At 44.6% G+C, this 27,538-nt stretch overlaps 1 protein-coding gene across 6 annotated transcripts in view; it reads right to left on the reverse strand.

Moving 5' to 3' along the window:
• RALGAPA2 (Ral GTPase activating protein catalytic subunit alpha 2) overlaps nt 1-27,538 on the reverse strand; it is a 308,387-nt gene that overhangs the window by 18,529 nt on the left and 262,320 nt on the right. For all 6 annotated transcript variants that reach the window (XM_081831950.1, XM_081831946.1, XM_081831942.1 and 3 more), the window contains one exon: nt 4,892-5,013. In XM_081831950.1, coding sequence (XP_081688076.1) covers nt 4,892-5,013 — 122 coding nt within the window. The remainder of the gene's footprint in view (nt 1-4,891; nt 5,014-27,538) is intronic.

Genomic DNA, 27,538 nt, shown 5'->3' on the forward strand with positions numbered 1-27,538 from the left:
TGCAGTGTCTGGGGATCAACCTGATTGCTATCTGCCAGCGAACTGGCCACACTGGGATCGGCGTGCAGAGGGGCAAGCCTACAACATCCTGGCACACGTGAGCACTGAGCATGGTTCGGGGCTCCAGCAAGTGGAAGCGGGGTGTAGCTTTACTCCTCTTGTCAAAGGCTGGTGGGTTATAAAAGCGGCTTTGTGTGGCACTGAGTTGCCAGATTCACTTTGGGACCAGTACACCTGAAGTCTTATGAGGGTCACCAGAATGACCCAGTAACATCAGGCAGTCTTCTGATAGTTTCTGTGAACTTAATTTGATTTTGTTATAGGGGAAAATTACAGGAGTCTTTTTTATCAGGTAGGTGAGCATAATAATCCTTTCCAAGAGGGCACCCGTGCACGTCGTGAGCGTGACCGATGAAAGCCTACGGTTTTGTGCAAGAGTCTCGGTGGCAGAAGCATCCTAAGACCGACTCAGACTAATCTGGGTTAAGCTCCAAATATGACCTACATTAAAAGTGGCAGAATCTGGTGGAGCCTAGTGAGGAATTTCCTCCCACTTGTTCTAAATCCTGGAACCTTTACCATCTAGCCTATCATGAAGGAGGAAGTATTTTTGACCATATCTTGGAGAAATCAAATGTGTTTATGTAGGGCTCACAAATAAACAAAGATTTGTGCTCCCTCTGCTGGCTCTCCACAGCAATATTAAAGCAGAAAGGAACCAAAAACAGTGTTGGCATGTTCAGCAAACAGTTGATTTGCATATACTGAGAACAACTCGTTTAATTTGGTTTGGGACATTCTTTGGGGAAAAAAAAAAAAATCAATCTTTTTTAAAAGATTTTATTTATTTGACAGAGAGAGACACAGCAAGAGAGGGAACACAAGCAAGGGGAGCGTGAGAGGGAGAAGCAGGCTTCCCACGGAGCAGGGAACCCGATGCGGGGCTTGATCCCAGGACCCTGGGATCATGACCTGAGCCGAGGGCAGACGCTTAATGACTGAGCCACCCAGGCGCCCCCCAAAAATCAGTCTTTATGAGGGTCTGACCAAGGTACTTGGAAATTCTTAAAATTAGATATTAAATTAGACATACCTGTAGTCCTCCACTACCAAACTGGAAGCTGTGACTGTAATAGTGATTTGGGGATTCATTTATCAACAGACACAAGTGGATTCCTCCAAGGTTTTAAGGTCCAGACACAACCTTTAAGGCAGTTCCGGGGGCGGGGGAATCTAGGGTTCAAGCTCAAGTTTCTTTTTTTCTCCTCTTGTTTATAAGATCAGCTTCCAAAAAGTAAAGATTTATACTATTTATATCCTTTCCGATAATGTCAAACATTAGACTTGATTTTCCAAATCATTAGCATGCCGAAGAATGACCTCATGGTGAACAGATGCACTTGGCTGTGAGCTGCAGTGATTACATCAGCCCCGCCCAGCAGTCGAGGGCGCCCATTCCAGTTAACCCTTTGAAGGCCTCTCTGTTGGCCCCCCTTCCTTGGAAACATGCATGAAAACACAAGCCGAGTCCCTCACCCCAACATGCGTGTGTGTTAAATGCACGTATGTACGTGCATAAACATATACATGTATGTAAACACACAGACACACACACACACGTGTGTGTTAATTGCAGCCAATATTTTCACACTGGCTACCTTTTAGAAATTGCTGGCCAAAAGGGAAGGAATCAAAAGGAACACAAACTACAGGGCTAAGAAAAAGGCAGCTCAAACACCTATTATACACTGGGTATTATTATCAGTACAGGTAGTGGACGGAATAGGTATGAGGTAGGTGGTATTTTAAAATAACATTTTCTGACTGGGAAAATATATATATATTTTAAATCTCCTTTAAAACAGCTGAGTACCCACATATGAGCCTAACAATCAAAGATGCTATATCCTCATCGGTGGCTGACAGTGAATCATGAGGAGAAGCTCGTGTACGTGGCCAGTGTGCCCCTTCTATGGCTTCCTTGGGTGGCAAGCAACAGCACTGGGGCAGGGGGGCCTACGGAGAAGGCATTTTCCAACAGCAGTGTCTTTGGGCACGAGCCCCTCCCACTGAGCCCATTTCTTACTTATGCCTAGGACTCCGAGGCTGATATTATAGGTCCTCCCTCTAGAAATGGGGGCTGCTTGCTGCTACAAATACAGTGTGGAAGGCATACCGGGTTCAGGTTATTCTCCCTCTGCATTATCGACAAAGTCCCTTGCAGCGAGGATACAAAGAAAACCTGGGAGCCCCTAATTCCTCGGATTGTGCATATGCATGTGAGCAGGAGCCCAAGGCCCCGCTTTGATGGCACTGCTGGCCGAGATGGTCTGATTGGGTCCTAAGTGCACTGTGGGGGCTTAAGCCGCTCAGGGTCAATTTTTCCAGTTGGCTTGCTGCTTGGAAGAGCAGAGTCCACCTCTGTTTCTTAGTTTAAGCTAGCTGGCTCATCTGGGTTTGACTGTGCTTGTCCCAAGAAAATAGGACTAACACTGAAGAAATAAAAAATGTTTTCCTTTGTAAAAGTGGTAACAGGCCGGGATAGGGATTCCTCAAAAGCAAAACTGGCAGGGAAAGGAGGGGAGGATGTGCTTCTGAAAATGTGCCTACTTATGGTCTGGAAATGCTCTGCCCTCACTGCACGGCCCCCCAGTTTCAATCCACATCAAGTTCCTTTCTAGTTCCTTCCTAATCTTTGTTGTGGGCATATATGCAAAGTGGTGATAGAGAACACGGTGCTCAGACTTAAAATCGCATTCATGCATTGGCGTGATATGTATACCAAAAATTTTATCACTTGACACTGAATGCCCTAAACCCTGAACATTGTGAAATGTCATCTGGATGCTAATAATTTGGAAAGAGGAAGACCAGCATTTGTCTTGATACCTCATCTTCGGTTTCACATTCCCTTTGTATCGGTTCCAGTGCCCCCTCATGAGCTATCAGACCCTTATCTGCTAAGTGACTTTGGCAGATGTGATGCTCTTGAAGAAGCCTGTTGGTCACTGCCTCCAAATAGCAGGTCTTGGAAAACCCAAATCACTTCTGGAGACTCACTTAAGATGTTACCTACACACTAGCTCATTTGAGTTGATTTAAGTAATTGTGAGCTTTTGGAAAAGATCAAATTAATTTATACAGATGCTAAAGTATGCACAGGAAACAAAGTTCATCAATATTTGTTTCAGGAACATCTTAATCTGGAGCCTTAAGAATGTGACAGCTAAGGAATGTCAGTATCTAGTTATTATTTAATTTCTTCTAATTTTAAGAAACAAAAAGCTTTCTCAAGAGTTAAAAAAAACAACAACACAAAACCCCCCGCACAGAAAAATTAAGCCCCAGTACCTCATGAGGATGAGAAAGAGCTGAATGAGATCTTTAAAAAAATTAGCTTTGCTACGGATCCTTCATGTTCTTTCACCTACACACTAGAAATGATTTTAAACCTCTAGCCAGAGTGGTGTGAAATCTTCATTTCCCTTGAAACCGTTTTTTTTTTTTTTTTTTTTGGTTTTAGATAGAATGTTGGCAGAGTGTATAAAAGAATTCAATTCACAGCTGTTCTACTTTTTTTTAATGTAAGAAACATTAATCAAAGCTTTAAGTTATAAGCTTTCTCATGTTGTTTAGTATTCCAGTTCAACAAAGATCAATAGAGGCCATCCCCGTGTTTCTTGACGCCTCCCCAGGAAGCAGAGGCGTGATTATGTAAATCGCACAGCTCCCGCACCCCGGCCAGCTTGCTTATCTCTCAGGCCTTCTGCCTGCAGCTCCTGGCTCCCTGAGCAAGTGCAAGCCTCGCCCTCTTATCTCCCAACAAAGCTCGGAGAGGCAAGGATCGAAGCCAGCGATGTTAAACAATGATGCATGGCTGATTGTATTTGTGAGCGATTCATTTCACTGAATTTAATTTTTTTCACTTTGTGTGTAAGATATTTGTTAACAAGTCAGAATCGGAGAAGTAAGGCGGTGTTCAGAGACAACTGACACAGGTTAGAAATCTATTAAGCATGCTAACAGTTGTGTCTACACCGGTGGAAGTAGAGGGAAGCCCCTCATTGAGAATTTCAACATGCATTGACTAAATATCCCATTTACTCTCTGAAAGGCAATTAATCTGTAATTACATGCAGAAATTCACAAGTAATTCTATTCTTTGGGAAAAAAAAACCCCACAGTAATCATATAATCAGTTTAAGTGGTAGTACCCATTTTTTTTTCAAATTGGAAATATAAAAAGAGTAAAACCTAAAAACAAGGACACTCATGGAAATTTCTGAAATTTTCCATTGGCGTAATAAGTGAAAATGATCGAAAGCCAGTTGCTAAACAGGTTCCACGCCAGGTGCTGCTCTAGTCGGCAGCTTGTCCATGTGACACAGACCACTCCAGAGGGAAAGCGTGCCCGCCGCTCTGCTGTAATGACGACCAGGGGACACTGTCCTTCCATTTCTCCTGCATTAATCCCTGACCCGAGTATCTCAGCAGCATAATCCCCATTTAGCATTAGTAGCAACGGCTTCGACTGTGAGGAAGACTTTTTTGATAAGTAAGCACTGATTCGGGCATTGCTTTTAAGCAACATATTCCCAGCTCAGCAAGAAACCCACACTCCTGAATGAACCAGAGCACATTACTGAGAAAAAGTTCATTAACCTTGCTAGTTTCGGGGGTTAACAGGATAGCTGAAGAAAAGCACTGAGTGAACAGCTCGGATACAAAACAAATTAAAATGAATGTCACCATTCCTTTTGATATTCATTAGTTGATTCAGAGGGAGAATGCTCTTCTTAAATTTGCAAGCATTTATCTGTGAAAAACAGGTGTACATCTGCCGCTCGAGTGCGTCCTAAGCGCGGGAGGGCAGAATAATGCAGACACTCACCCGTTCCGCCGAGGGAGGGGCTGGGCGAGGGAGAAAAGACTTGGGCGGCGAAATCCTCAAACGTCATGACTTCTCGGTGGTTCTGAATTATTGCTTCGAGGTACAGGGCTCGCTCTTCGTAGCTGCGGTCACCGGTCAAGGAAGCAAGTGCACGTGTGGAATGACATGCATAACAAATGACACAGTTCACTGTGGTTTGAATACAGTTATGCAACTGTTATGTGTGTTGGTGGGAGGGGGGAAGGTACCTTACAAGTCTGTTACCCATCCTCCCAGGGAATTAAATATGAGTTACAATTAACGGTAAGATTCTGATATTGAGACTTAAGTTTCTCTTAGACTTCGGTGACATCCAACACCAGTATTCCTGAAAAATATGTACATCAATGGTTACAGAATCACAGCAAAAGATCCTCAAGCTTGATCCAAACAAACGAAAACAGAGGCACTGGTTGTGGTGGCATCTCTTTCAGTGTGGGACAGTGTCGGACCTTCCCTTCCCGGGTCAGCAGATAGAACGTTCTAAGTCTCCTAGAGAATGAATTGACACTTGAAGCAGGAATTGGTGGTACACTTTAAAAAAAAAAAAAAAAAAGAGACGATGCACGTCCCAGGGAAGAGGAAGGCCAGGAAGATATGCTCTGAAGGGGCCCCGGTGCCTCCAGCCAGGACAGGCGAGAGCATGAGAAAATAGGAGCTAATAAGTGAGAGACTCTAGCAGAGAGTGCACAATGCAATTTAAAAAAGAAAAGACTATTGCCTTTTAATTAAAACTGCAGTCTGGAACACACACATTCAAATGTGTAATCAAAAACCAGTCACCAATAAAACTTACAAGCGTAACACGCCGAAGCAACTTTCCAGCTGTCTTAATAGGACCCCTGCGTGTGACAGCCTTTCACAGGGCAGAAAGCAAATCTTCCCCTTTTGTGTATGGCTTCTGTTTCCTCAGAAGGTGAATCATGCACTTCCAATAACAGGATAACATCAGAACAATTCGACAGCGGAATGAGGCACCGCACGTATGACTTTGTGAATTAACACTTGGGGAAGTCGGCATGACGTCCCATTTTCCCCTTCCTAGTTATCAATGCCAAAGTTAAAAGACGTGTTTTAGTCATTTTGAAAATCATGCTAATTCTCCAGGAATACAGGGAACGCGGATCACCATCAATCAGTTCATTATTTGCTGCTCTGGAAGAGCAAAAGTCATTTCTAGCATTTCTCATTTTAAAACTATCTTTCCAAAATGACCTCGTCACAAATAAAAGTTGGTAAAAATGATGCTTTTCCAATTAGCTTTCGGTAGTAAGCATGTGACTGAAGATCGGAAAATATTTTTCTATTTTCTTTTGTCAAAGGATGCACACAGATTTCCCCATGCAGGTCCTTTCTCTTCCTCCTCCTTTAATTATAGTCAGAGAAGGAGTTTTTACACCATGAGACCAGAGGCATCCTGGGGCCGTGCTGGCCAACGCCGTAGCCGTGAGCCGCATGTGGTTATCTAAATTTAAATTTAAATTAATTAAAACAAAAAAATAGCAATTCCGTTCCTGGGTCCCACTAGCTGTATTTCAAGCATGAGCTGGGGTTACTGGGCCAGATAGCATGGACGGAGAACACACCCTTTGTCGTGCAAAGAGCTACTAGGCAGCTCGCTTCCAAAACTTCTCTTTAGGCTTGCTCTAGACAACTTTAAAAAAGCAAAATGCCTTTGAGGATGTCAAAAGCGGCCCTGCTGATGGGTTCACAGTGCGTTATGTTCCATAGACGGTCACCACAGCCGAGGGCCTGGGCGGTGGGGGCCTGAACTGGCTTCTCGAATGCAGGCTGAACTCCTGGTGACTCACCCCTACGAACAAACAGGCTGCCAAACTTCCACAGTGAGAGGCGTCCTCTCAGGCCCAATTCTAGAGGGACCCACTAATGCCATTCACGTCTCATTATGAACACGCTTATTCTGCACAGCACTTGGCTGTCGCGCGGCTCGGCCCTCCGTGCACAGCCCCAGCAAGCCGCTGGTCCAGGGAACAGCAGGACGTTAGGCCTGAGTGGCCGTCTGGCGAACAGGCACTCTGACACTAAGCTGGCACGTGCTGGCCCAGCAGGGGCCGAGCGAGGCGTGACAAATTACTCAAAGAGCTGAGCTAAACTTATGGCTGACAACCACCTGAGCCTTAGGACAGCCATGGCCCGCTGTCAACGCGCAATTCATAGCTCCCCCTTTCAGACCGCAGTCTGCTTGAGGGCCCGGGTTAGAGCCGGCGCGGCCCTCTAAAGACCTGTCATGCTCTGCCTAGAATGGTCCTGCTGTTTCCTGAAAGGCCCCACTGCGCCCAACACATCCACATACAGTGCTCGGGACAATGGTGAACAAAATAGAAGTGCGGATGCATTTTGCTAAATATGCTCTGGAAGCCACATATCTGGAAGAGTGGCTGCTATGTTAATCAAGCTCACAGGCAACCCTACAAAGAGACGCCATGTATAATACCACGTAAACAGACCTCAGACAGCAGCCCATCACCCTCATCCGGGAGGACACTAGCCAACTCGTAAGCTTGTCCTTGTCAAGCCTGAGAAATCTGGGCCCCTAAGAGCAAGTCCAGCACTAGAGTTACAGGGGGGTGATAATCAAGTTTTGAGATTCTCTGGCTCAATGAATGTTTATGGTCTGACTCCTAAAACAAGGCACTATGGGAGACAGCACAAAGAGATGCTTCCAGAACCAGATACTAGAGGAGGAAGTGTTTACCTCATAGAAGATTCCCAATCTCGCATTCACGCCCCCAACTGTCACACGTAGCACACACTCCCCCACCCCCAGGCTGGTCCTATGCTGTCACGGGAGCGTTAACAGCGCTAAACTGGGTGTTGTCATTTAGACAAACATCCATTAGGGACTGCGGGGCGACCAGGAGATCACCAAATGCATTTTCACTCGCGGCCCACGCCAGGGCATGTAAACACCATGACAAAAAGAAAACAAACACCACCCCAATCCTGGCAGTGTTTAGAAACAGAGAAGGAGCTCAGGGTGCCAAAAATCATTTCTTTTAGTAGCTTTAAAACACGTAGCTCTGGGATTTAGCGGAATGTATTAGAACTACTAGGTAGGACAATTAGGAGCAGTATCACCTGACATTTTCTTACCTAACTTCTTTAGGGCTTCAGTGCTGGTTGATTTGTATATATAAAAAAAGGCATTTATAACTTAGACATTGAAATGCTTCTAAGGTTCTTCTCATGCATAAGACATGTTAAGACACGAACCGAATGCTGTAATAATGCCATGCAGTGGCTGGTCAGTGCCTCTGGCTGAAGGCAGGTGGCTAAAGGGGCACCTGCACCTGGTCACAAATTCAGTACCTGTTTGATACTGGCCATTGCCCTGCTGTTCTCTTAAAAAGTCCACTAACAAATGTAAAACTTAAATTTTGTTCTGAATTACTATCTCATTCAAAACCACACACAGTAAAGTACTTTCTTAAAGAGAAAATTTTCCCTTTGATTACTCAATTCAGAGAGCATTCAAATTACTACTAGAAACCCTTCTTGGTTTCTAGATCTTTTGAGCTTCTTCAGTGACCTGCTGTGTTTATGTTTTCACGTAAGAATTTTAGCATTTACCAATGTTTCTCTACTTGAATAAAGAGGCTATATATCTTTGCTGCTTACATTTTATCAGAAACTTCCAAGAGAACTTTCTGAGTCCCTCAACACACATTCAGGGGGTTGCAAAAGCCCAAGAATCCAAATCCAACTCCCCAACTTTATTCCGATGAGTATTTGTTTTTATTTTTCGAAACGGTAGCAGCAGCATGAGAGGAAGGAGCTTGCCTTTTGGAGAAGATAGGCCTAGGTTTGAATTCCACTCCTCTCCCCCACCTGCCAGAGCAAGCCGCTCCAAAGCCCCCAGCCTCGGGTGCCTTATGTGTAAAGCAGGGTCACTGAGATCTGCTCTTGGGGCTGCCCTGAGGATCAGATGGAATCATAGAATGACCCAGGTTCCAGTGCACAAGAGAAGCACCATAGATGTGGACTGCCTGCTCCCCTTCCTCCCTTAATGTGGGCTTCTGGGTTCGTCTTCCAGAAAGAACACAGTGGATAAAGTAGGGGGAACCTCTGTGTCAGGCTTTAGGACAAGCAAGCTAGACCCCTGTGAGCCGGGGCAGTGCCATGGCCCCCACAGTACTGATCAGCAAGTGGAAGCGCAAAAGATTCAAGTGATTTTCCAGAGTCACAGTTACTTGGTGGTGCAATTGGGACCAGAACCCAGGTCTTCCAACCTTTACTGCTTTTGGCTAATTTATCTAGATTTCTAGGGTACATGGGATTAAGTTCAGGATTTTGTGCAAGGTTGGGAGCTAAACTAGTGGTGAAGATAAATCAACCGACTTAACTCTACAGGGGTATGAAAATCAACTTGAGTCCGTAGGTTTGAGCTGCATTGACACCCATAGGCCATGCTGACGTTATAAATTCAGAAAAATAACAATTACTTCATTTTCAATTTCTTTCTACTTATTCGGGCTATGGTGTTTGTTGACTGCTGTTTAGGACTTTCAACTTCTTCTCTTGGAATAACTCCTTCTGTTTGTTTGTTTTTAAGGAAAAGGGAGAACTGTTTACAAGAGTCTCTATTGCAGGTTGTATCTTTCTTCAACCCTTGAAACTCTTCTTGCCGGGAACTTCTCTAAGTTTCCAAGGAGTGGGCAACCAGACCCAGCCCGACAAAGCAGCCTTGCAGGAGGCTGCCTCCTGCGGTCAGTATGTGGTTTCCTGCAGTGGTTTCCGTACCTGTCCCTGGTTTTCTTTCTTAACTCACTGCAGCCCCTCATCGCTGACAGAAGCCTGCCCAGAGCTGCTGGCTCTTGTGACTCTGCACACTCTCCTTCCCACGGCAGTGGGAGAGAAGCCAAGTTTCATCACCGCCTGGGAGGGAGGCTTTGGCTAACCCCGGGCCCCTGGGATAAATTGTGGCACTCACAAATTTTGCCACCATTGCTTGTTTGATCCCTTGAGGATGTGACGGGGGAGAAAAGAGAACCCCCTGCTATAGTTACCGCATAGGACCGTCTCATCCTAAGCATCCTTGTATTAGCTTCCCATGGCTGCCGAAAGTGCCCACTAGCGGGGGGGGGGGGGGCTTAAAACAACAGAAGCTTATTCCCTCACACTTCTGGGAGGCCAGAAGTTCAAGATCAAGGTGTCAGCAGGGCCTCACTCCCTGCAGAGGCTCTAGTGACTGCATCACTCCTGTGCCTGCCTCTGCTTATGCTGCCTCCGCCTTTTGTCTGTGTGTCTCTTATCAGGACACTTGTCACTGGATTTAGGGCCCACCTGGATGATCCAGAATCATCTTCTCATCTCAAGATCCTTAACTTACTTATAGTTGCAAAGACCCTTACTGAAATAAGTTAACATTCACAGGTTCTGGGGTTAGACATACCTTTTCGGGGGCCACTACATAGCCCCCCATACTCCTTGAGTATGAGTCAGGTCCATCCTTACATTACTTGCTACCTAGCTTATATGTGCTTTATACAATATTAGTGAATGGATAAATGATTGCCTAGGATTTGTGCCCACTGTTCTGAGCTATGACACTGCTAGATATATTCTAAGCAAAGGCAGTTTATTTATTTATTTTTAAAGATTTTATTTATTCATTTGAGGGAGAGTGGGTGAGGAAGAGAGAGAGAGAGAGAGCACGAGAAGGGGGAGGGCCAGGGGGAGAAGAAGATACCCCACTGAACGGGAAGCCCGATGCAGGGCTCGATCCCAGGACCCTGGGATCATGACCTGAGCCGAAGGCAGACGCTTAACTGACTGAGCCACCCAGGCGCCCTGCAAAGGCAGTTTATAAGGAGAAATTAGAGAGTTGTCCATTTGAAGTACAATTCTGCATAGATTAAAAAAAAATAAGCTATACAGAACTTCTAGAAGAAATTATGGGGCAAACTCTTTATGACCTTAGGATATGGAATAATTTATTAAATGAGAAACAAAAACATGAACCATAAGGGGGGAAGACTAGTACATCTGGTCATATTTAAATTAAGAACTACTGTTTACCAGAATACCATAAAGAAGTTAAAGCTCTAAGGCACAAAGTGGGAGAAGTCATCTGCAACACCTAACTGACAAAGGGTAAGTGTCCAGAATATATAAAGAACTCCTACAAATCAATAAAAGAACCAAATAATCTATTAGAAAAGTGGGCAAAAGACATAAACATTTCCAGAACATAAACTATGAATGGATGTTAAGGTGTTTAACATCACTAATAATCAGGGATTATTAGAGCCACAATGAGATACCATTTTATATACACCAGACTGGCAAAAAAAAAAAAAAAAAATCTAATAATGCCAAATGCCAGAGAGGATGTGGGGCAGAGGAACTCTCAGAGCCTACTGGTAGGAGATAATTGGCCTAACTTCTTGGGAAGGCAATTTGACATTATCCAGAAAAGGGCAGCAACTCCACATGTAAGAATGTTTATCATATTCTATAGACAATAGCAAAGTCAAAAAAGAAATTCTACTGATAGGTGTAGTCACACAATAGAATACTATACAGCAGTGAAAATAAACTATAGGTATGTGTATTAGAATGGATGAGACTTAAAACAATGCTAATGAAAAAAGTAATTCACTGAAGATCATGTATGGCACAATTTTAACTACATACATTTAAAAAAAAGAGGCAAAGTGAAATATACTGCTTTAGGAATACACACATATGCAGGGACACTATAACCTAGATTATCTCTGGGGTGGTAGAAGAGGTAGCACATGGAACGGTCACAAATATATTGGTCGGTACACATGGGGGGCCAGGATGGGGGCATGTTTTATTGTTCTTTAGGACTTCTGTAAATGTTCGAGGTTTTCCAGTCTGTATAAAATATTTCATAATGAAAATAAGCCTTCTGGTGAGAATGGAATAGAGTGCTAATTAAAGGGTTCTTTTCTCACCTATTCAAAGGACAGAATGAGCTTCTTTAAGCCAAAGGCAGATTTGAAAGGTATAAGTTTGGTTGTTAGAGATAACAATGATAGACAGGTCCATCTGACTCAGACACAGAAAAAGCAGAAAAGAGGCGGTGCTATTTTTAAGGCCCTAGTTCCAGAAGCAGGCCAAAATATGAGAGCTCAACATTTTCAGAAAGTTGTGGAAAACTTCGGATACAAATGCCATTCATGCGGAGGAGGGTACTGCTTCAGAAAAAATGTTTTCCTACAAAGATACTTTTGCTGGAATGATCACACACTAAGAATGACAAAATGGGCTGAACTAGAGAAAGGTCAACATACTATATGTATACATGGGCCTGTGTGAATGATTTCGATACAGCATCCTACTCTGCTTAGCACACTTAATCTCAAGTGAATCTGCCAATTTCAGAAAGCAAGTCCATTTTCACTCAAGTGTTCATCCATTCAAGAAATATGTGCTGAGTGCCCACCAGTACTTGGCAATGAGCACACAACTGGGAAACGGGACAAACTCTGCCCCTACCCTGGTCAAGCCCCCATTCTAACAGGGACAAGTGCACAGAATAAGGGGAACTGTTCTTTCATCAGTGCCATGTAGGAGAGCAGGGACCAAAAGGGCACGTAAGTCTCAGAAGGGGTGGCCAGAAAGGGGCTAGCCAAGAAGGGCCGGGGGCAGGCAGTGGTAAGAGCATTTCAGGTGTGGAGAGGCATGAGCTGGAAGGAACCCTGGGGAGGTTCAGGAAGTGAAAGGAGACTGGAACCTCAGCGTAGCAAGAGAAGGGAGGGGGCGCAGTTGAAAGATTGGCTGGGGCTGGGTCACGGGAGGCCTGAATGGTCTGAGGCAAGGGAGCAATGTGGCCTCACTTAGGTTTCCAGATCACCCTGAGAAGATATGCCACCACTAAGGAGAGTCTAGAGTACCCTTGAGTTTGAAGAGGTCAATGCTGACTTGGTCTATATGATCAATCCATGGGCTTGTACAAATGTCTCAATACTTTGTACTTGTTCTTCGCCTATTTTCAGGACATATATATTTTGAGCAAGTAGAAATGGTAAGAAGGCTACCTGCAGATTTGAAATGACCAAAACCTCTGAGAATGGTCTTCACAGAGAAGGGGTCTGGTTGGGGGATGTGCCTGACTTGGAGGGAAGAGGAAATGGAGCAAGGCCGAGTTGGAAGCAGCCCTCCCAGGTGAAGCAGAGAACAATGTGTTATAGACAAGTCAGTGGGCACATTCCTCACACAAGGACAGATGCTGTGCTCACAGAAATCTGGTAAAAAGGAGATTATTTAAGACAGCTGTGGATTGAGGAATGCTACCCTGAATCGACTGCTTAAAATATATCTACAGATATACTTTAAATCTAGTAAAAAGATGCATTAGCAGTTGCAGAGTGTCTGAGCTCAGAGAAGGGACAACTATGAATAACTTACAAAACAAGGAAATTAATGAGCCAATTTCCTCTGTTGGTTTTGGAAGAGAGTAGTTTTTGGAAGAGAGGATGCAGATGATCATCACCACATTTTCATTTCTTGGGCAGTGTTCTGAACAGTGATCAAAGGATAAAGCTTTAAAATGCTGACTGGTCTCAGATATGACACCAAAAGCACAAGCAACCAAAGGAAAAAATAGGAAAATTTATCAAGAAAGTGAAGGGACCCCCTCCCCAAAAAAGTGAAGGGACAACCCACAAGTCATTCTGTGGGAAATATTTGCAAATCATTTATCTGATAAGGGTCTCATATCCAGATTATATAAAGAACTCATAATTCAATAATAAAATGACAACCCAATGAAAAAATGGGCAAATGATTTGAATAGACATTTCTCCAATTCAGAATATAGACACATGACCAACAAACATATAAAAAGATGCTCAACATCATTAGCCATTAGGGAAATGGAAATTAAAACCACACTGAGATACCACTTTAAACCCACTAAGATGGTTATAATCAAAAGGACAAGAATGAACAACAGAAAGTGTTGGTGAGGATGTGGAGAAACTGGAATTCTCATACCTTGCTGATGGAAATGTGAAATGGTATGGTTGCTGAGGAAAATAGCTTGGCAGTCCTCAAGAGAACTGAAAATGTATGTTCACACAGAAACCTTTCCACAAATGTTCACAGCAGTGTTATTCATATTCATAACAGGCAAAGGTGAAAACAACCCAAAACGTTCATAAACTGATGGATAAACAAAATGTGGTCTATCCACACAATGGAGAGCCATAAAAAGGAATGAAATACTGAATGTGCTACAACATGGATGACCCTGTAAACACTGCTAAGTGGGAGGCGGCAGATAAGAAAGGCCACATATTAGGGCGCCTGGGTGGCTCAGTCGTTAAGCGTCTGCCTTCGGCTCAGGTCATGATCCCAGGGTCCTGGGATCAAGCCCCGCATCGGGCTCCCTGCTCGGCGGGAAGCCTGCTTCTCCCTCTCCCACTCCCTCTGCTTGTGTTCCCTCTCTCACTGTGTCTCTCTGTCAAATAAATAAAATCTTTAAAAAAAAAAAAAAAAGGCTACATATTATATAACTCCATTTATATAAATGTCCAGAATAAGAAAATCCACAGAGTTAGAAAAGAAATTAGTGATTGCCAGGGGCTGCAGGGAGAAGGGGAATGAGGAATGACTACCGGTGGATAAAGGGTGTCTTTTGGGGGTGATGAAAACATTCTGGAATTGGGGGTGGGGCATTCGCAGGAAAGGAAGACAGAAGAGGGACTGGGGAGGGAGCCACGTCACAGAACCCTGGGAAGGGCACTTCTGGAAGGAGGAGCCTCCGCTTGGATGCACTTCTCTGTCCTTAACATCTTCCCTGGTATCTGCCACCCAGGGGAATACTCCATAGGTAGGCTGGGCTGGCATTCAATAATTCTAAATAAATGGACGAAATTCCATAATCATCAAGACAGGAACAGATGCCAGTTACAGCCTAAAGCCATACATCATTTTTTACAGAGATTCTGTTTGTCTTTCAATATAATGCAAATTTAAATTCTAGGACTGTTTAAGACCCCAAATAAATGAATCATTCAAAGTAAATGTCACAGCCTGGTAAAGGATGAAGAGGATGACTTTACTGAACAACGTAACCAAATAAAATGGATGTTCGGGAAAAGGAAATTAAACACACAGAGGTATAAGATATTAGATTAGGTTTCAAACATTAGTAATACACTCCTGGAAAGGAAAGCAGTCCACTTCTGCTAAGAAATAAGAAAATACCCCTATAACCAGGTTTAAGAATAATTCTGAGGAAATGACAAGAGTAAGTGGAAATGGGACAGAGATAGGTTTGCTTCAGGCGATTAGATTACAGACTTTTGGAGGTCTGCTCCCACATTCCCACGTCCTTCCGGCACAGGGAATGGAAGGTCTCCCTCTCAGGATCTGAGATGCTCCAAGGGTGCAACGGATTGGATCTCTATTCACGCCAGCTCTGTTCAGGGGACTGGCTTGTGAAGGAGCACTCCCCTTTCCGTCTCCTCCGGTGCTGTGCATACGCCTCACCTTTGGTAAATCACCAAGAGAGAAAGGACCCCACGACACTGCTACTCCAAGTCTCACGGCACTAACGCCATGAGCGACGAGAAAATCAGTCCTTGGGCCTATTTAGCGTCTGGAGAATGTGCTGTCAAGTGAGTGAGCAAGGATTGCACAGGCTGCTTGGCTGATGAAAATGACCCAAGAAGTGCTGAATCAATACGAACAGTAGAGAAGCCCACGGGCTCTGCCGCCCTTATGCCAATAGTGTGGTTTCTGGGAGGAAGGCAGTCAATGTCACCTGAACTGTTTCTCTTCCACAGGTTCCCATTCACCCTAAAGATACGGCATGCGAAGGGCTAAAAAAGGTACTCTCAGCCTTAGCTGGAGCCATTTGGTTACCTCTCACACTCTGTTGGCATTCCACACCCATGTAAAAGTCACAACTAAATGTAAAACAATCAGAAATGCAGAACTGTCTCGGAAAGTCTGGAATGTTCTTTGTCGTGAGGTATAGAAAGGGCAGACAACTGAAATAGCAGTAAACACGGATTTTTCAGCTCTAACTTCATCGTCACTGACCGTAAGAGGAAAGTTATTGTGAATACATTACAGGTATTATTTAGTGCAATGTAATTTTAACTGAATCATCCAATATTTATGCTTCAAGCACTCTCGCTTTGGAGGCGAAAGTGCATCCCATGTGACCTAACAGATTAGTTTATATCTAGGTTGATTCTAAAAATAAAACAGATTCATGATGATATATGATAGATAATAAGAGAACAAAGTCAACAAGGATAAGAAAATCTTCTGTGGCAGATATTCTGGTTATCCTTCTCTTGAAATATCCTCTACAGTTGCCCATCAACAACCCACTGGGCCCAGATGAAGTAGGACAGGGCTCAGGCATGGGAGAATTAAATTTTCTGGCCCAAAGTATTTGTACCAAGCTCTATACAGACTTTCTTGATTTTTCATTTCAGCAAACACTTCGGGTGAAATACTCCTTTTTATGATGTTTGTAAGTTTGAGCTGTATTTTTTTTTTCTTTTGAACATTTAAAAACAAACAAATACATCTATAGTTCTATAAAAATAATTACGATGGTTTAACGGCATCTGAGTTTTCCAGGAAGATACTCATCTTAACACCAATTATCAGATGTCAAGGAGAAACTCCAAGAAAAGTTAGGGGGTTACCAAATGCAAGCGACCTAGAAACCGAAAATCAGCTCATATGAAGGGTGCCAAGTGGCCTCCTCTAGCCTATGCAGACTCTGCTTTACCGGGTAAAATAGGGCATCATCACAGCACACCTGAGTGATAACTATTACTGCCGACCCGGCACTTGAAACTCAATACACCCACAGACTTATCAGTTAGAGCAAGAAAATGATCGAAACCTAACTGGGAAGTTGGGGAAATTCTAATGATACAAAGCTCCTCCACGATCAGAAGTAGCAAAACTATGTTTGCAACTCAATATTAAAGCAACTGATTTCTGGCAATTGAAGACAGCGTATGATGCAAATGGTTCCCTTCGGCAGAAGCTACACCAAGGGGACACAAGAGTAGAGCTATCCCACTGAGTGGTCCCGGGGTGGGGGAGGGACATGCATAGATGCAGGGAACCGTAGAACCGCTCTAACCCTTGGTATGGCCAGGCCCGTCAACAGACATGGGCCCCGTGCAAATCCCAGGTGGTCAGATGAGCACAGAGAATGCTGGTTCCATGAAAGCGGAAGGGGTTTTGAGTAGCTGGACGGCCAAAAGCACCTTTTACTCCTCTTACATCTGTTCCAGGAACTGGGTCAGTGTTAGGTAAAAGCCATAAACGTATATGGAAGTTAAATAACGTAGTGGGAAATTTTTATGTTTTGCTTTCAAGGTTGGTCACAGAAATTCCCAGGGGCTGATAGAATGACTCTGATTTCACGTCTGTTAAAAATTGTTTGTCTGGATGCAGGTCTAGCTGCTTTGCACGGACCAGGGGATGTCTTTGAAGAAAGTAGTGTAGACAGACCACCCGTTTCCACTGGGCCCCGGAGCCTGCAAGGTGGTTGCTGTGCATTCCTGTGCTACTCCTACTTCCTGGGGAGAAAGGGAAACTGCCCGCAAGGAAACTGGCAGAGATCTCAGGGAAAAGTAGGGCGTGACGTTCAGGCACGGTGGCTGCATGGCCTCAGACACAATCGGCAACACGCCATGCACAGGATGCCCTTTTACAAAAGCACTCTTGGTCCTGACAGCCCTCCGGGTGAGGTGTCTGTCTGTGGCATATGCATCACACTGCATCCTGAGTGTAAGTTAGCCCCAGGACCAAGGCACCTCCGCTGAGGTGATGCCAACTAAAATGATCGTGTGCTTTCCACAGGCCAAGCACTGTGCTGAGTGTTTTATAGGTTGAATCCCATCCCATCCTTGTAACCACCTGTATGGTTTTTTTATTACTCTTTTCATTAGGGGAGGAAACCGAGGTGCAGAGAGCAAAACATGCTCTGTGCCCCTCAGATGGTAAATGCCAGGGCCTGGACTCAAACCCCAGCAGCCTGACTTTGGAGCCCCCACTCTCAGCCATGGCCCTGCCTCTTGAGGTCAGAATTCTCCCTCGAAGAGAAAAGCCTGGGGTAGCCACAACTAACAGAAGGCCCAGCTCCATCCCCTTCCTGGTATTTTTATGGACGCCTGAAGGAAGAAATGGAAGCTTTTTTCCTGTCCCCTCCAATTCAGACACTATTCTCCAACAACGTCAGGAGAAAGAAAACTTGGAAGATTTTTCCTCCTGCCAATTAAATAAATCTCAATGCTTAGGTCTCAAGTAAGTATTTCCAGCTATAACATGTCAGTGAGAGAAATGCCTGTGGATTAGGGCAGGGACAGGGTGACTTTTCCACTTAAACCCTGCTGATGTTCGAATCCTCTGTCTGCAGGGTGGGACTTCCACAGCAGGGGCACCCCAGGTCAGGACATCCTCGCACTTGGGCGATGCAGATGCCTCCTTCTGTCTGTTGCTCGTTCCTTAATGGAAACTACCTCCCACACCCGGCAGGCCCACCCACGTGCTGGCGTCCTCATCCCCCCAGGGCCTGGCACCTTGTATCTGACGGTGGACAGTGTGGGGTGACCACTGCATTCTTTGTGCTTCTGGTGATATTCCCATTCGCCTGCTGTGGTATTTTCCATGGCTTTCACCTGACACTGCAGAGTGTCATGCCAGCGACCCCACAGGTTGTCAGTTACAGGAAAGCAATTTTCTCCATGAGCTACGGCTAAATCTGGCTCAGGGTAAACTGTGGGAGGGAAGATTTTGTGTGTGTGTTTTCTTTTGTACTTGGAGAATATATGTCATCAGGTGCAGAGTGAATATTCAATCCCAGTTGAGTGTGACATTTGGATAACAGATTCAACATCTATACTACATTTCAGTAGGTACTTCTGAGTATCTAGAAATTTTCCATTTTTCAGAGTAATGCAGAAGGAAATAAAGAAACAAGGCTGACCCAGTGGGAACAAAGATCAGAATCAGAAATTCTCTCATAGTAACGCATGCTTTAAAAAAGAAAACATACAGATAAAAAATGATGGGTGTCTACATCTTGATTTTACATGTCATTATATTCTGTGATTATTCTACTTCGCACTTTAAATGAAAACTGCCTGCTTTTATATTTTATATTCAAAATTCTCTGTCAGAAATCTTGTTCATTCTAAAATATATTTGTCACATTACAAACAGAAACAGCCCTGAATGCTGTTAAAGATCAAATTCCCAACTCACACAATTCTCTGGGACTTTCCACATTCGGATCTCATAAAGTCACTCAATATCATCTTCATGACTAAAAATATAACTGCAGTATTACTTAAAATTATAATCAAATCATTCTCCTGCAAATTAAGACACTTACTCTTGGAAAAATAACTAAATTGAATTAGGTGTGTCTTTTCTTGATAGATCAAAAGCAGCTCCATTAAATCACCAGCTTTATATTATTAATGGCATGAGACATGGTCCAGATGAGGAAAATGTCCTTTGGAGCCACTTTGTATTTTATTTAAAGAGAGCTGGAGATGTTCTTCACAATTCAAATGTGAAGTAGAATTGAATCACATGTCCCCAGACCAGGAAGGCAGATAAGATCCCCATGAAGTAGACTATCCATACCAGAAAGCCCAGGTTCCTCTTCCCTCAATTCCTTATTACTTCGAATTATTATGCCTGCCACTCACCCATCCACCCATCCATCCATCCATCCATCCCTCCATCCATCCACTCTTCCAACCATCCATTCATTTACCCACCCTTCTAACATTCATTCCTTCCTTTCATCCACCCACTCTTCCAAACATCCATCCATCCATCCATCCATCCATCCATCCATCCATCCATCTAGCTGATATTTACTTAATGCTCCCTATGATAAATCCATTGTTCTTCCTTCAGATGTAAAAAAAAACCAACCAAACAAACAAAAAAAACTTCCTTGTTCCTCAATTCTCTTCAAACTCTTGGCTTCTATAATATATATAACACCCAACCATCACAGTAAGTGTTATAGTATTTTGTGGGGGATTCTAAAACACATTATGGCTCTGAGTTTACATTATAATTAGCCTGAGTTCTAGTGGGGCAAATCTCACTTAGAATAAAAGACAATCCTTATGAAATAAACAAGAACAACCTGCCTGGTGTTGGCACACTGCTCTTAAAAACAGGGCTTACTAGAAATAGGATTGAGAGAAGTCTAGATGTGACTGTCACTTTAGAAATTCCCTTTTGTAGCCATGAACCCATGGGGTCCTCTTGGAAATCTCAAACTATAGATGATGAAGCAGGGACAGGGAGCAGAAATGATCCTTCTGAGACTACCCAGCTAGTACTGAGCAGGGCTTGAACTCAAGCCCAGGCTGATTTGTTTCAAATCCTGGCCCCTTCTATCTACTCTCTTATACTGTCTCAGTTTAATTTGAATATTATTTTAGTTAAGAATTTGCACTAGTCATGCAAAGTTAATTCACAGATACTGTTATCTGCTGACAGGGAAGGTGAAAATAGAGAAATTAGATCCTTCCCTCTCCCTCCAGAACCAAGAATAATAGTACACAATAAATTGGCAATTTTTATAGCTAAACTGAAATAAATGGTGACTACCAAGCTGAATTATTATCTGTATTATTGATGTAAGAGGCCAGAATTTAGAGTAATAAACTGTATTAATTCAATTCTTTCATTTATGTATCAGGGAGGGACTGGGAAATTTAAATGAGTCCATTTAAAGCAAAATTGATCTTACTCTGCTTATTTCTGGTCACTTCCTTAAGACAATCAGTATATAATTCTAAAGTTTTATTAATTAATTATTTCAAATGGACATTTTCAATGAGAAAATAATTTAGCTTCATCAGATATGTACTTTGAAGTTGCAACATGCTTCAGCACGGGAGAACAATGCAGCTTTTCACTGCAAGATCCATTTGGCTTTTGTTCCACAATCAAAACACCGAGAGGCAATAAGAAGGGATTGTTATTCTTCAACTGTGATAAAGCTTCTGGCAAATCCTTATTTTTTAATTATGTGCTACTCGGTGTCATTAAAAATCACGGAAGAGGGTACACTCGTCTTTGCAATGACTCTGAGCAAAAGAAGGACTAGAGACACATGTGTTGTGGAAGATAGCATGGTCTAAGCCAACCCTGTGTTCAGGCCACATGGCCCTAGGCAAGTAGCTTGCCTCTCAGAACCCCAGTTCCTCATCTGGGAAAGGGGGTTCAGGGCTTACCTGTAGGGCCATATTGCAGGGAGGGGGAATGATGCCATGTGGGTGTGGAGTCCAGGGGCCAGGTGGAGTGCTGTTCATGACCACAGCAGCACTTGTTAGTGGAACTGAAGAGCAGTTGGAAAGGGATAACTGTGGGGTGGGGAGCTCTGGCATCACAGAGCAGAGGATGGAAGGCAGGATGGCCCTGGGGCTGAGGACTGGTCAGTAGCCTGTATGGTGGCCAGACATCTGGCCCAGAGTCATGGGCCTTGATGAAGGCTAAGGCATCTCCTTGTCCCATGGCCTGAAACTGCTTCCTCCAACAATGAAGAAACATCTCAGGGGAAATGTTCTTCTCAACTAAAAACTGAAACAGGAAGACCAGGGACTAGGATAGTCGTTTTAAATCACGGAAACTTGAGTGCTGCCTACAGTGGATTCTGAATCTCATCAAGTATATGGGTGATTCACTTGTGAACTGATGTTTCTGACTATTCTTGCCCCATGGCTCCTTAGAAATGTCACTTTAGAAATTCCCTTGGTACTTTCTGTACTGCTCTTGCCTTCCAGGCTTCCTCATACCCACATGCTGATCATAGAGATGGGGTCCCACTGCTTTCATGGGACATCATGTAAGCATGCCCTGGGGATCCCCTGTCCTGGTATGTATTCGACTTGGCCTCTGAGGGTCAAGGAGAGTGCGTGAATGAGAGAATGTTAAAAAAAAAAAAAAAGTCTACACTTCCTCAGTCAGGAGTAATTATTTTTTGACTTCATGGAGACTATAAAAAACATCTACCTCATGGTCCCTGTCTTCTCCCCAGCTTACCACTGGTGCAGCATGACTGACCAGCAGGACACGCTTCCCAGGGCTTCTAGGTAGTGCTGAGGGGAAGGAGAGATGACACAGCATGGGGGTCTAGCACAGAAAGCCCCTGACACAGCCCTAGGGATGCCTCTGGGTGAGAAAAACAGCAGGGCACAGGGAGAGGAAACCAGACAGGGTAGAGGACATTCAAAGAGCAGACAGGTCTTGAGGGGTGCCTGGCTGGCTCAGTCGGTAGAGCATCTGATTCTTGATCTCAGATCATGAGTTCAAGCCCCATGCTGGGCGTGGAGCCTACTTAAAAAAATAAAATAAAACGTTTGGGGCGCCTGGGTGGCTCAGTCGGTTAAGCGTCTGACTCGATTTCGGCTCAGGTCATGATCTCAAGGTTGTGAGAGGCTCAGAGCTCAGTGGGGTGTCTATTTCTCTCTCTCTCTCTCCTTCTGCCCTTCCCTCTGCTTGAGCTCCCTCTCTTTCTAAAATAAATAAGTCTTAAAAAAAAAAAAACACCACCAAAGAGCAGACAGGTCTAATGAATGGTGCAGAGAAAACTTAATCATGCACCACATTTTATAATTTTTAAGTGTTTTATTGAATTCGCAAGAATTTTTGCAAACTGGCAATAGATTCCTCCAAAAATATTCTTGAGATGGGGGAATGGAAACATGCAAAACAATTTTAAGCATCTTTGTTTCTGCGATTCTCAAAGGGAGTGTGTCGCCAGGTCATAATGCCACCTACAGAGCACACGTGCCCTTCTGGGTGCAGCCGAAGTTCCTGGAAAGTGCAGCTCCAGCGGAGGCTATCTTTAATGCAGAGAATCTACTAACGTTGCTTGTACAGATTTAGTGAGAGAGATAAATGGGTTAACTTGTGACTAATAACAAATGATACGTAGGCCACTGAAATCATATATCTTTTGGAAAAAGCACTTGCTGAGAGGAATTCTAAGGGCCGGGAGAAAGGAGCCCTTGTGGCACAAGGGCTAGGATCACTGGTCACTGTCAGAAGCTGCCATGAGAGCATGCCATTTTCCCCCTTTGATGATCTGACCACTATAGAAGGAGATGCCTGCGTCATTTTCTACAGGGACGGTCCAAGAATGTGACTGTCTCATTGCATCTACCCGTGAGTGAGTGTCAGGGCCCTCCGTGGGTGATTATCATTAGCTGCCTGGTGTCACAAGCCAGGAGATACCATGGGACAAAAACTGGGGGGAGGTCAAAAGTTACCGAGCGGTGGTTCCCCACGAGTTTTGTGACAATGCTAATCTTATTATTAAAGGTGAGCAATCAGCCACCTAAAGGGCTTTTACCTTTGAACTTTTTGAAGGACAAATTAAAGGCACCTACTTCAACTTTTTATCACTTAGTAATGCTATAAAATTCCCTTGGTTAGGAGAGAATTAAAAATAAAGGCCACTGCATATCCTTAGAAAACAGTTACGTAGAGTTAATGATTTAAAGGAGACGAAATAGCAGACTAATTCACCATGGTGAAAATCGACTCCGCCACGTTACATGTACATGGTAAACCAAAGAATTCTTTATTTACTGAGAATGGTTTATTTTGAAAGAACAAACTGATCTCTCTCCAAATGCCTTGTCCCTGGGTGTTTTGTTTTGTGTTTTGTTGCTGTGGTTGTTAGCTGGCCTCCTGCTTCTGCCAGGGAGGATCATTATCATTGTTAAATGCACGAATTCCTCAAATTGCCCATCCTGGAGTTGCCATATGCAAAGCAGCTGCTCTCTGCCAGGGCTTCTCCGGCAGGGCATGGCCACGACCTCCGCTCCAGCTGCCTGGTGACCCACATCTGGCTTGTTGCTGTGCCCCCAGCATCTGCTAAGTGAATTCTGCTAGTGCTAAAGAGCCGGTATTTTAAGAAAACACCATGCACATTTAGTGACAATGCATTTGGCCATTTTCACTTCATGCCAGGAAGACAGACATTCCTATCCATCCATCCATCCGTCCATCCATCCGTCTATCCATCCACCTGTCCATTCACAAACATAATTATTACTCCTATTCTGTGCCAATCTTGTGCCAAGATTATTTGGAAAAATTCTCAGGAAATTCTATGAAGAAGGTATTGGCTATTTTCATTTTAAAGCTGAAGAAAGCAAGGCTCTGAGAAGTTAAAGATTAGGCCAACATTGGCAACTTCAGGTTCAACCTAATAGTATGTCCTGAGCCGGAGGAAGGGGAGAGAAAGAGAGAGAGAGAGCGCGTGCACAAGCGAGGGAGAACGAGCCTGCATTCTTTCCAGAGAAAAATTTGAAACAGGTGGAAGGAACGAGGAGAGACACCTAAACCCAGCTGGAGGGTGCGGGGTTGGGGGGCTGGGAGAAGATGGGGCTGGGCACAGGAGACTACCTCCAGAGGCTGTTAGTCTGTGAAATCAGGAATAAGCCCTTTGATATAAGCAATAAATACAAATTCAATTTTAACACGTCGTACATTTCTGTCCAAGCTGCACCACCCGCAGTTTGACCTATCTTACAGGGCTGAACTATTTCTGACATGAGGTCTGGCAACTGTAAATATTCATGAACAACCCCCCTCAGCCCATTTAAAGCAAGCTCTTACTAATTACTAATTAATAATTAATGTGTTCTCACGTAAATCTAGTTGGTATCATGCACCCAAAGGACTACAGAGACGAGGTCACCTGAGAAGTTACAGGGTCTGGATGTTTGCTTGAGAACAAAGACAATGTTCTTAGAGAAAGAGGACAGGGACCTCTGCGTCAAAGTCTAACAGGTAAGTGCCAAAATAGCGACAAAAGTCCCTCCTATCCCTGTACACAGGGCTCTCATTGAGGACTCACGAGAAGGGCCAGCAGCTCCTCTCACTGAGGGTTTGCACGGTCAGCAACAGGGCCCGCTTTTAAATGAAAAAGTTCAAAGCCGGAGTAGATGGGCCAGGGTAAAAGCATGTCCACACAAGTGGAGATGGTTTCAGCCCCTCTGAGCTCTGCCGGGCTGTTTCAGCCTTACCCAAAGTCGCGGAGAGCGAGTCGCAGACATCCCCACACGAGACACAGAGGTGTTTTAGGCTCAACGCTCTGAAGTGAGGACGAGGCAGGGGAAAGCCATCTCCTTGATGGGGTGCACTCGTTTTGAAGCAGCGTGTCATCTTTTATCTTATACCATCTTATGAGGTGAGAGTACTATATTTACATTCCTCCTAGGGAAAGCCATTCCAAGTGAACGCACAAGAAATAATTCCACAAGTTATTCTTCTGCTGTTCTTATCCTGTGTCCAGAAATTAGATAAAACATCACAGAAAGATGGCTCTGAGGTGGCATCTGTTCTTCACTTACACTTCCAGAATTCCACCTGTCCCCACACTTGAGGTTCAAGGACCCACCCGACACCTGGGAGCACTGGACGCTGCGGCCCCATTTCTTTGCAAGACGCCCCTGCAAAGCAGCCTGAGTGCTGATTCCAGGGTGCCGTGCATTGATGACAGATGCTCTTACTGCTGTTGGAGGCTGCATCTGGGGCACTCAACTCAGCCCTGGATGCAGGAGATAGCCCTGGGAGGTGGTGGAGGGAGAGATGAGATGTGCAAAAATACGAAACTGAGTTCCAAGACGGAGAGGCAGAGGTAAGCCTACAAGTGTCAGGTATTCAGCCATGCCTGAGCAGGCACCACTGGGAGGGATGACAAAGGAGATGGATGACAGCCCCCGCTTTCAATGGCTCCATTTTTTAGGGAGGAAAATATACACCAGCGCAGCTAATGCAGAGCCAAAGGGAAGGGACGGTAATGCATAAACTTTTTAATCAAATGTAAGCTCACTAAATGATATCTGAGGGAGAGTAGGGAATTGGGGTCACCTGCTCTAGAGGCCGTTGAGGCAGAGGGCCGAGCATGCTCTCCTTTGCCAAGGCAGAGAGGGAGGCAGAACTCTGCGGGAGAAGATGTGTCATGGCACCGTTTTTAGCACAGGAGGAAACGGGCTGATGGTGGAGCTGTTGAGGGGCTGTCAGAGTCCCAGTGCGGTGAAATTCAGTGGCTCTGTTTTCTTGCTCAGGGGAACAACGGACCCCGAAGCTAAGGACGGGTCTCCAGTTCTCTCAGTGGGCAGGGACTGCATGGCATTCTCTTTCCTGGGACTGCTCTGGATGGAACTCACACAGATGAGAATCAAGCTGAAGTCTGTGGGCAGGATTAGTAAAAGTTTTTGGAGATGTCTTGCTCTGAATTCTGTGTAAGTGAACAGCCCCAGAAATACTGTATTATAGCTACTGAAGTCTGAAAATGGGGTGATTTATGTATTAGGCTGAATCATACAAAATTGCTGGTTCTTGACCTACAAAAGTGGAAATTTCACGTGGTCACTGATCACTTTGGAAGGCCCACAGGCCACATAAGTTCCTCGAGTCAGCCTGGGCCACAGCCCCGCTTGTGGGTACTTCTTCTTCCCTCTCAGGCCACACATCATGGGCTTGCCAGGGAGTTGGATGGCCTCCAGCATGCAGTGCTTTCCGAGCCCTTGAAACCACCCCACAAAGTCACCTCAGGGCTACTAAAATCCCCAATGCCTCCATGTCCAGACCTTCATGGGTGGGTTTGCATGAGTTTTCTGAAGAGATCTCAGTCTGTTTGTAAATACCACCCGACTATGCCAAACGACTTAAGATAGATCTTTCCTAGCTCCAAGGTGATATTTACCTATTCCCTCTTCCGACACTGTTCCTAACATGAAGGCAGAATGAACTGGTGGCTGACAGAGAAGGTGTACTCAAGGGTTGCAACAATAAATGAGTAATGGGGAAAAGCATCCCTGCCCAGGGCACAGAGGTATAGACACAGCAGCATGGCGGCCGAGGGCATGGCCGATCTCCCCAAGGAGGCAAACACCAGGATGGCTTGCGAAGACTACAACCCATTGACCCTGTTGACTCTGCCGTCATAAAACTGGAGGTAGGTGAGTCATCCAAGTAGAAGGATTAAAGCCCTGGCCTTGTTAGGGTTGTTGGGTCTAGGGAAGGAGGTGAGTCTGTGCCCCAGACCCCTGGAAGGGTGGGAGCAATTACCCACCCATGTCTTGACAGCCATGCCAGACCCAGCCTGTGAGTCTGTGCATGAGCGAGGAGCCAGGCAGCGCCCTGCCACAGGCTGGAGAGGTCCTGGGCAGCTCACGGGAGGCTCAGGGTTCTGAATGCTGCCTGCAGGACCTTGGCAAGGTCTCCACCCTCCCTGAAACCCCAGTTGCCTCTGTAAAGTGGGCATATTGTAGAATCCAGTTGTTAATATATGTGTAATATATAATTTGTACAATGTAACATTAGCTAAATGCTAGTTATTGTTATTAAATAGATGTTTACCCTCTGCAAATGGGGAAATTAAGTCAGACTAGTGAGCACCAACAGCCCTGAATGTCCCAAAAACCTGGTGACTTAGGACACCCATGACTCCACTCCCTCTCACACACCACATCCCATCTGGTAGCAAATCCAAATCGGTCTAGAACCTGGCCGCTTGTCACCACTGCATGCCACCCCTGAGGAAGTCACTGTCTCTTTGTCCCTGGATTATGGCTGTAG

The sequence above is a fragment of the Leptonychotes weddellii genome, chromosome 10 (assembly GCF_054177405.1).
Source record: "Leptonychotes weddellii isolate Sample4059 chromosome 10, ASM5417740v2, whole genome shotgun sequence".
NCBI classification, from domain to species: domain Eukaryota; kingdom Metazoa; phylum Chordata; class Mammalia; order Carnivora; family Phocidae; genus Leptonychotes; species Leptonychotes weddellii.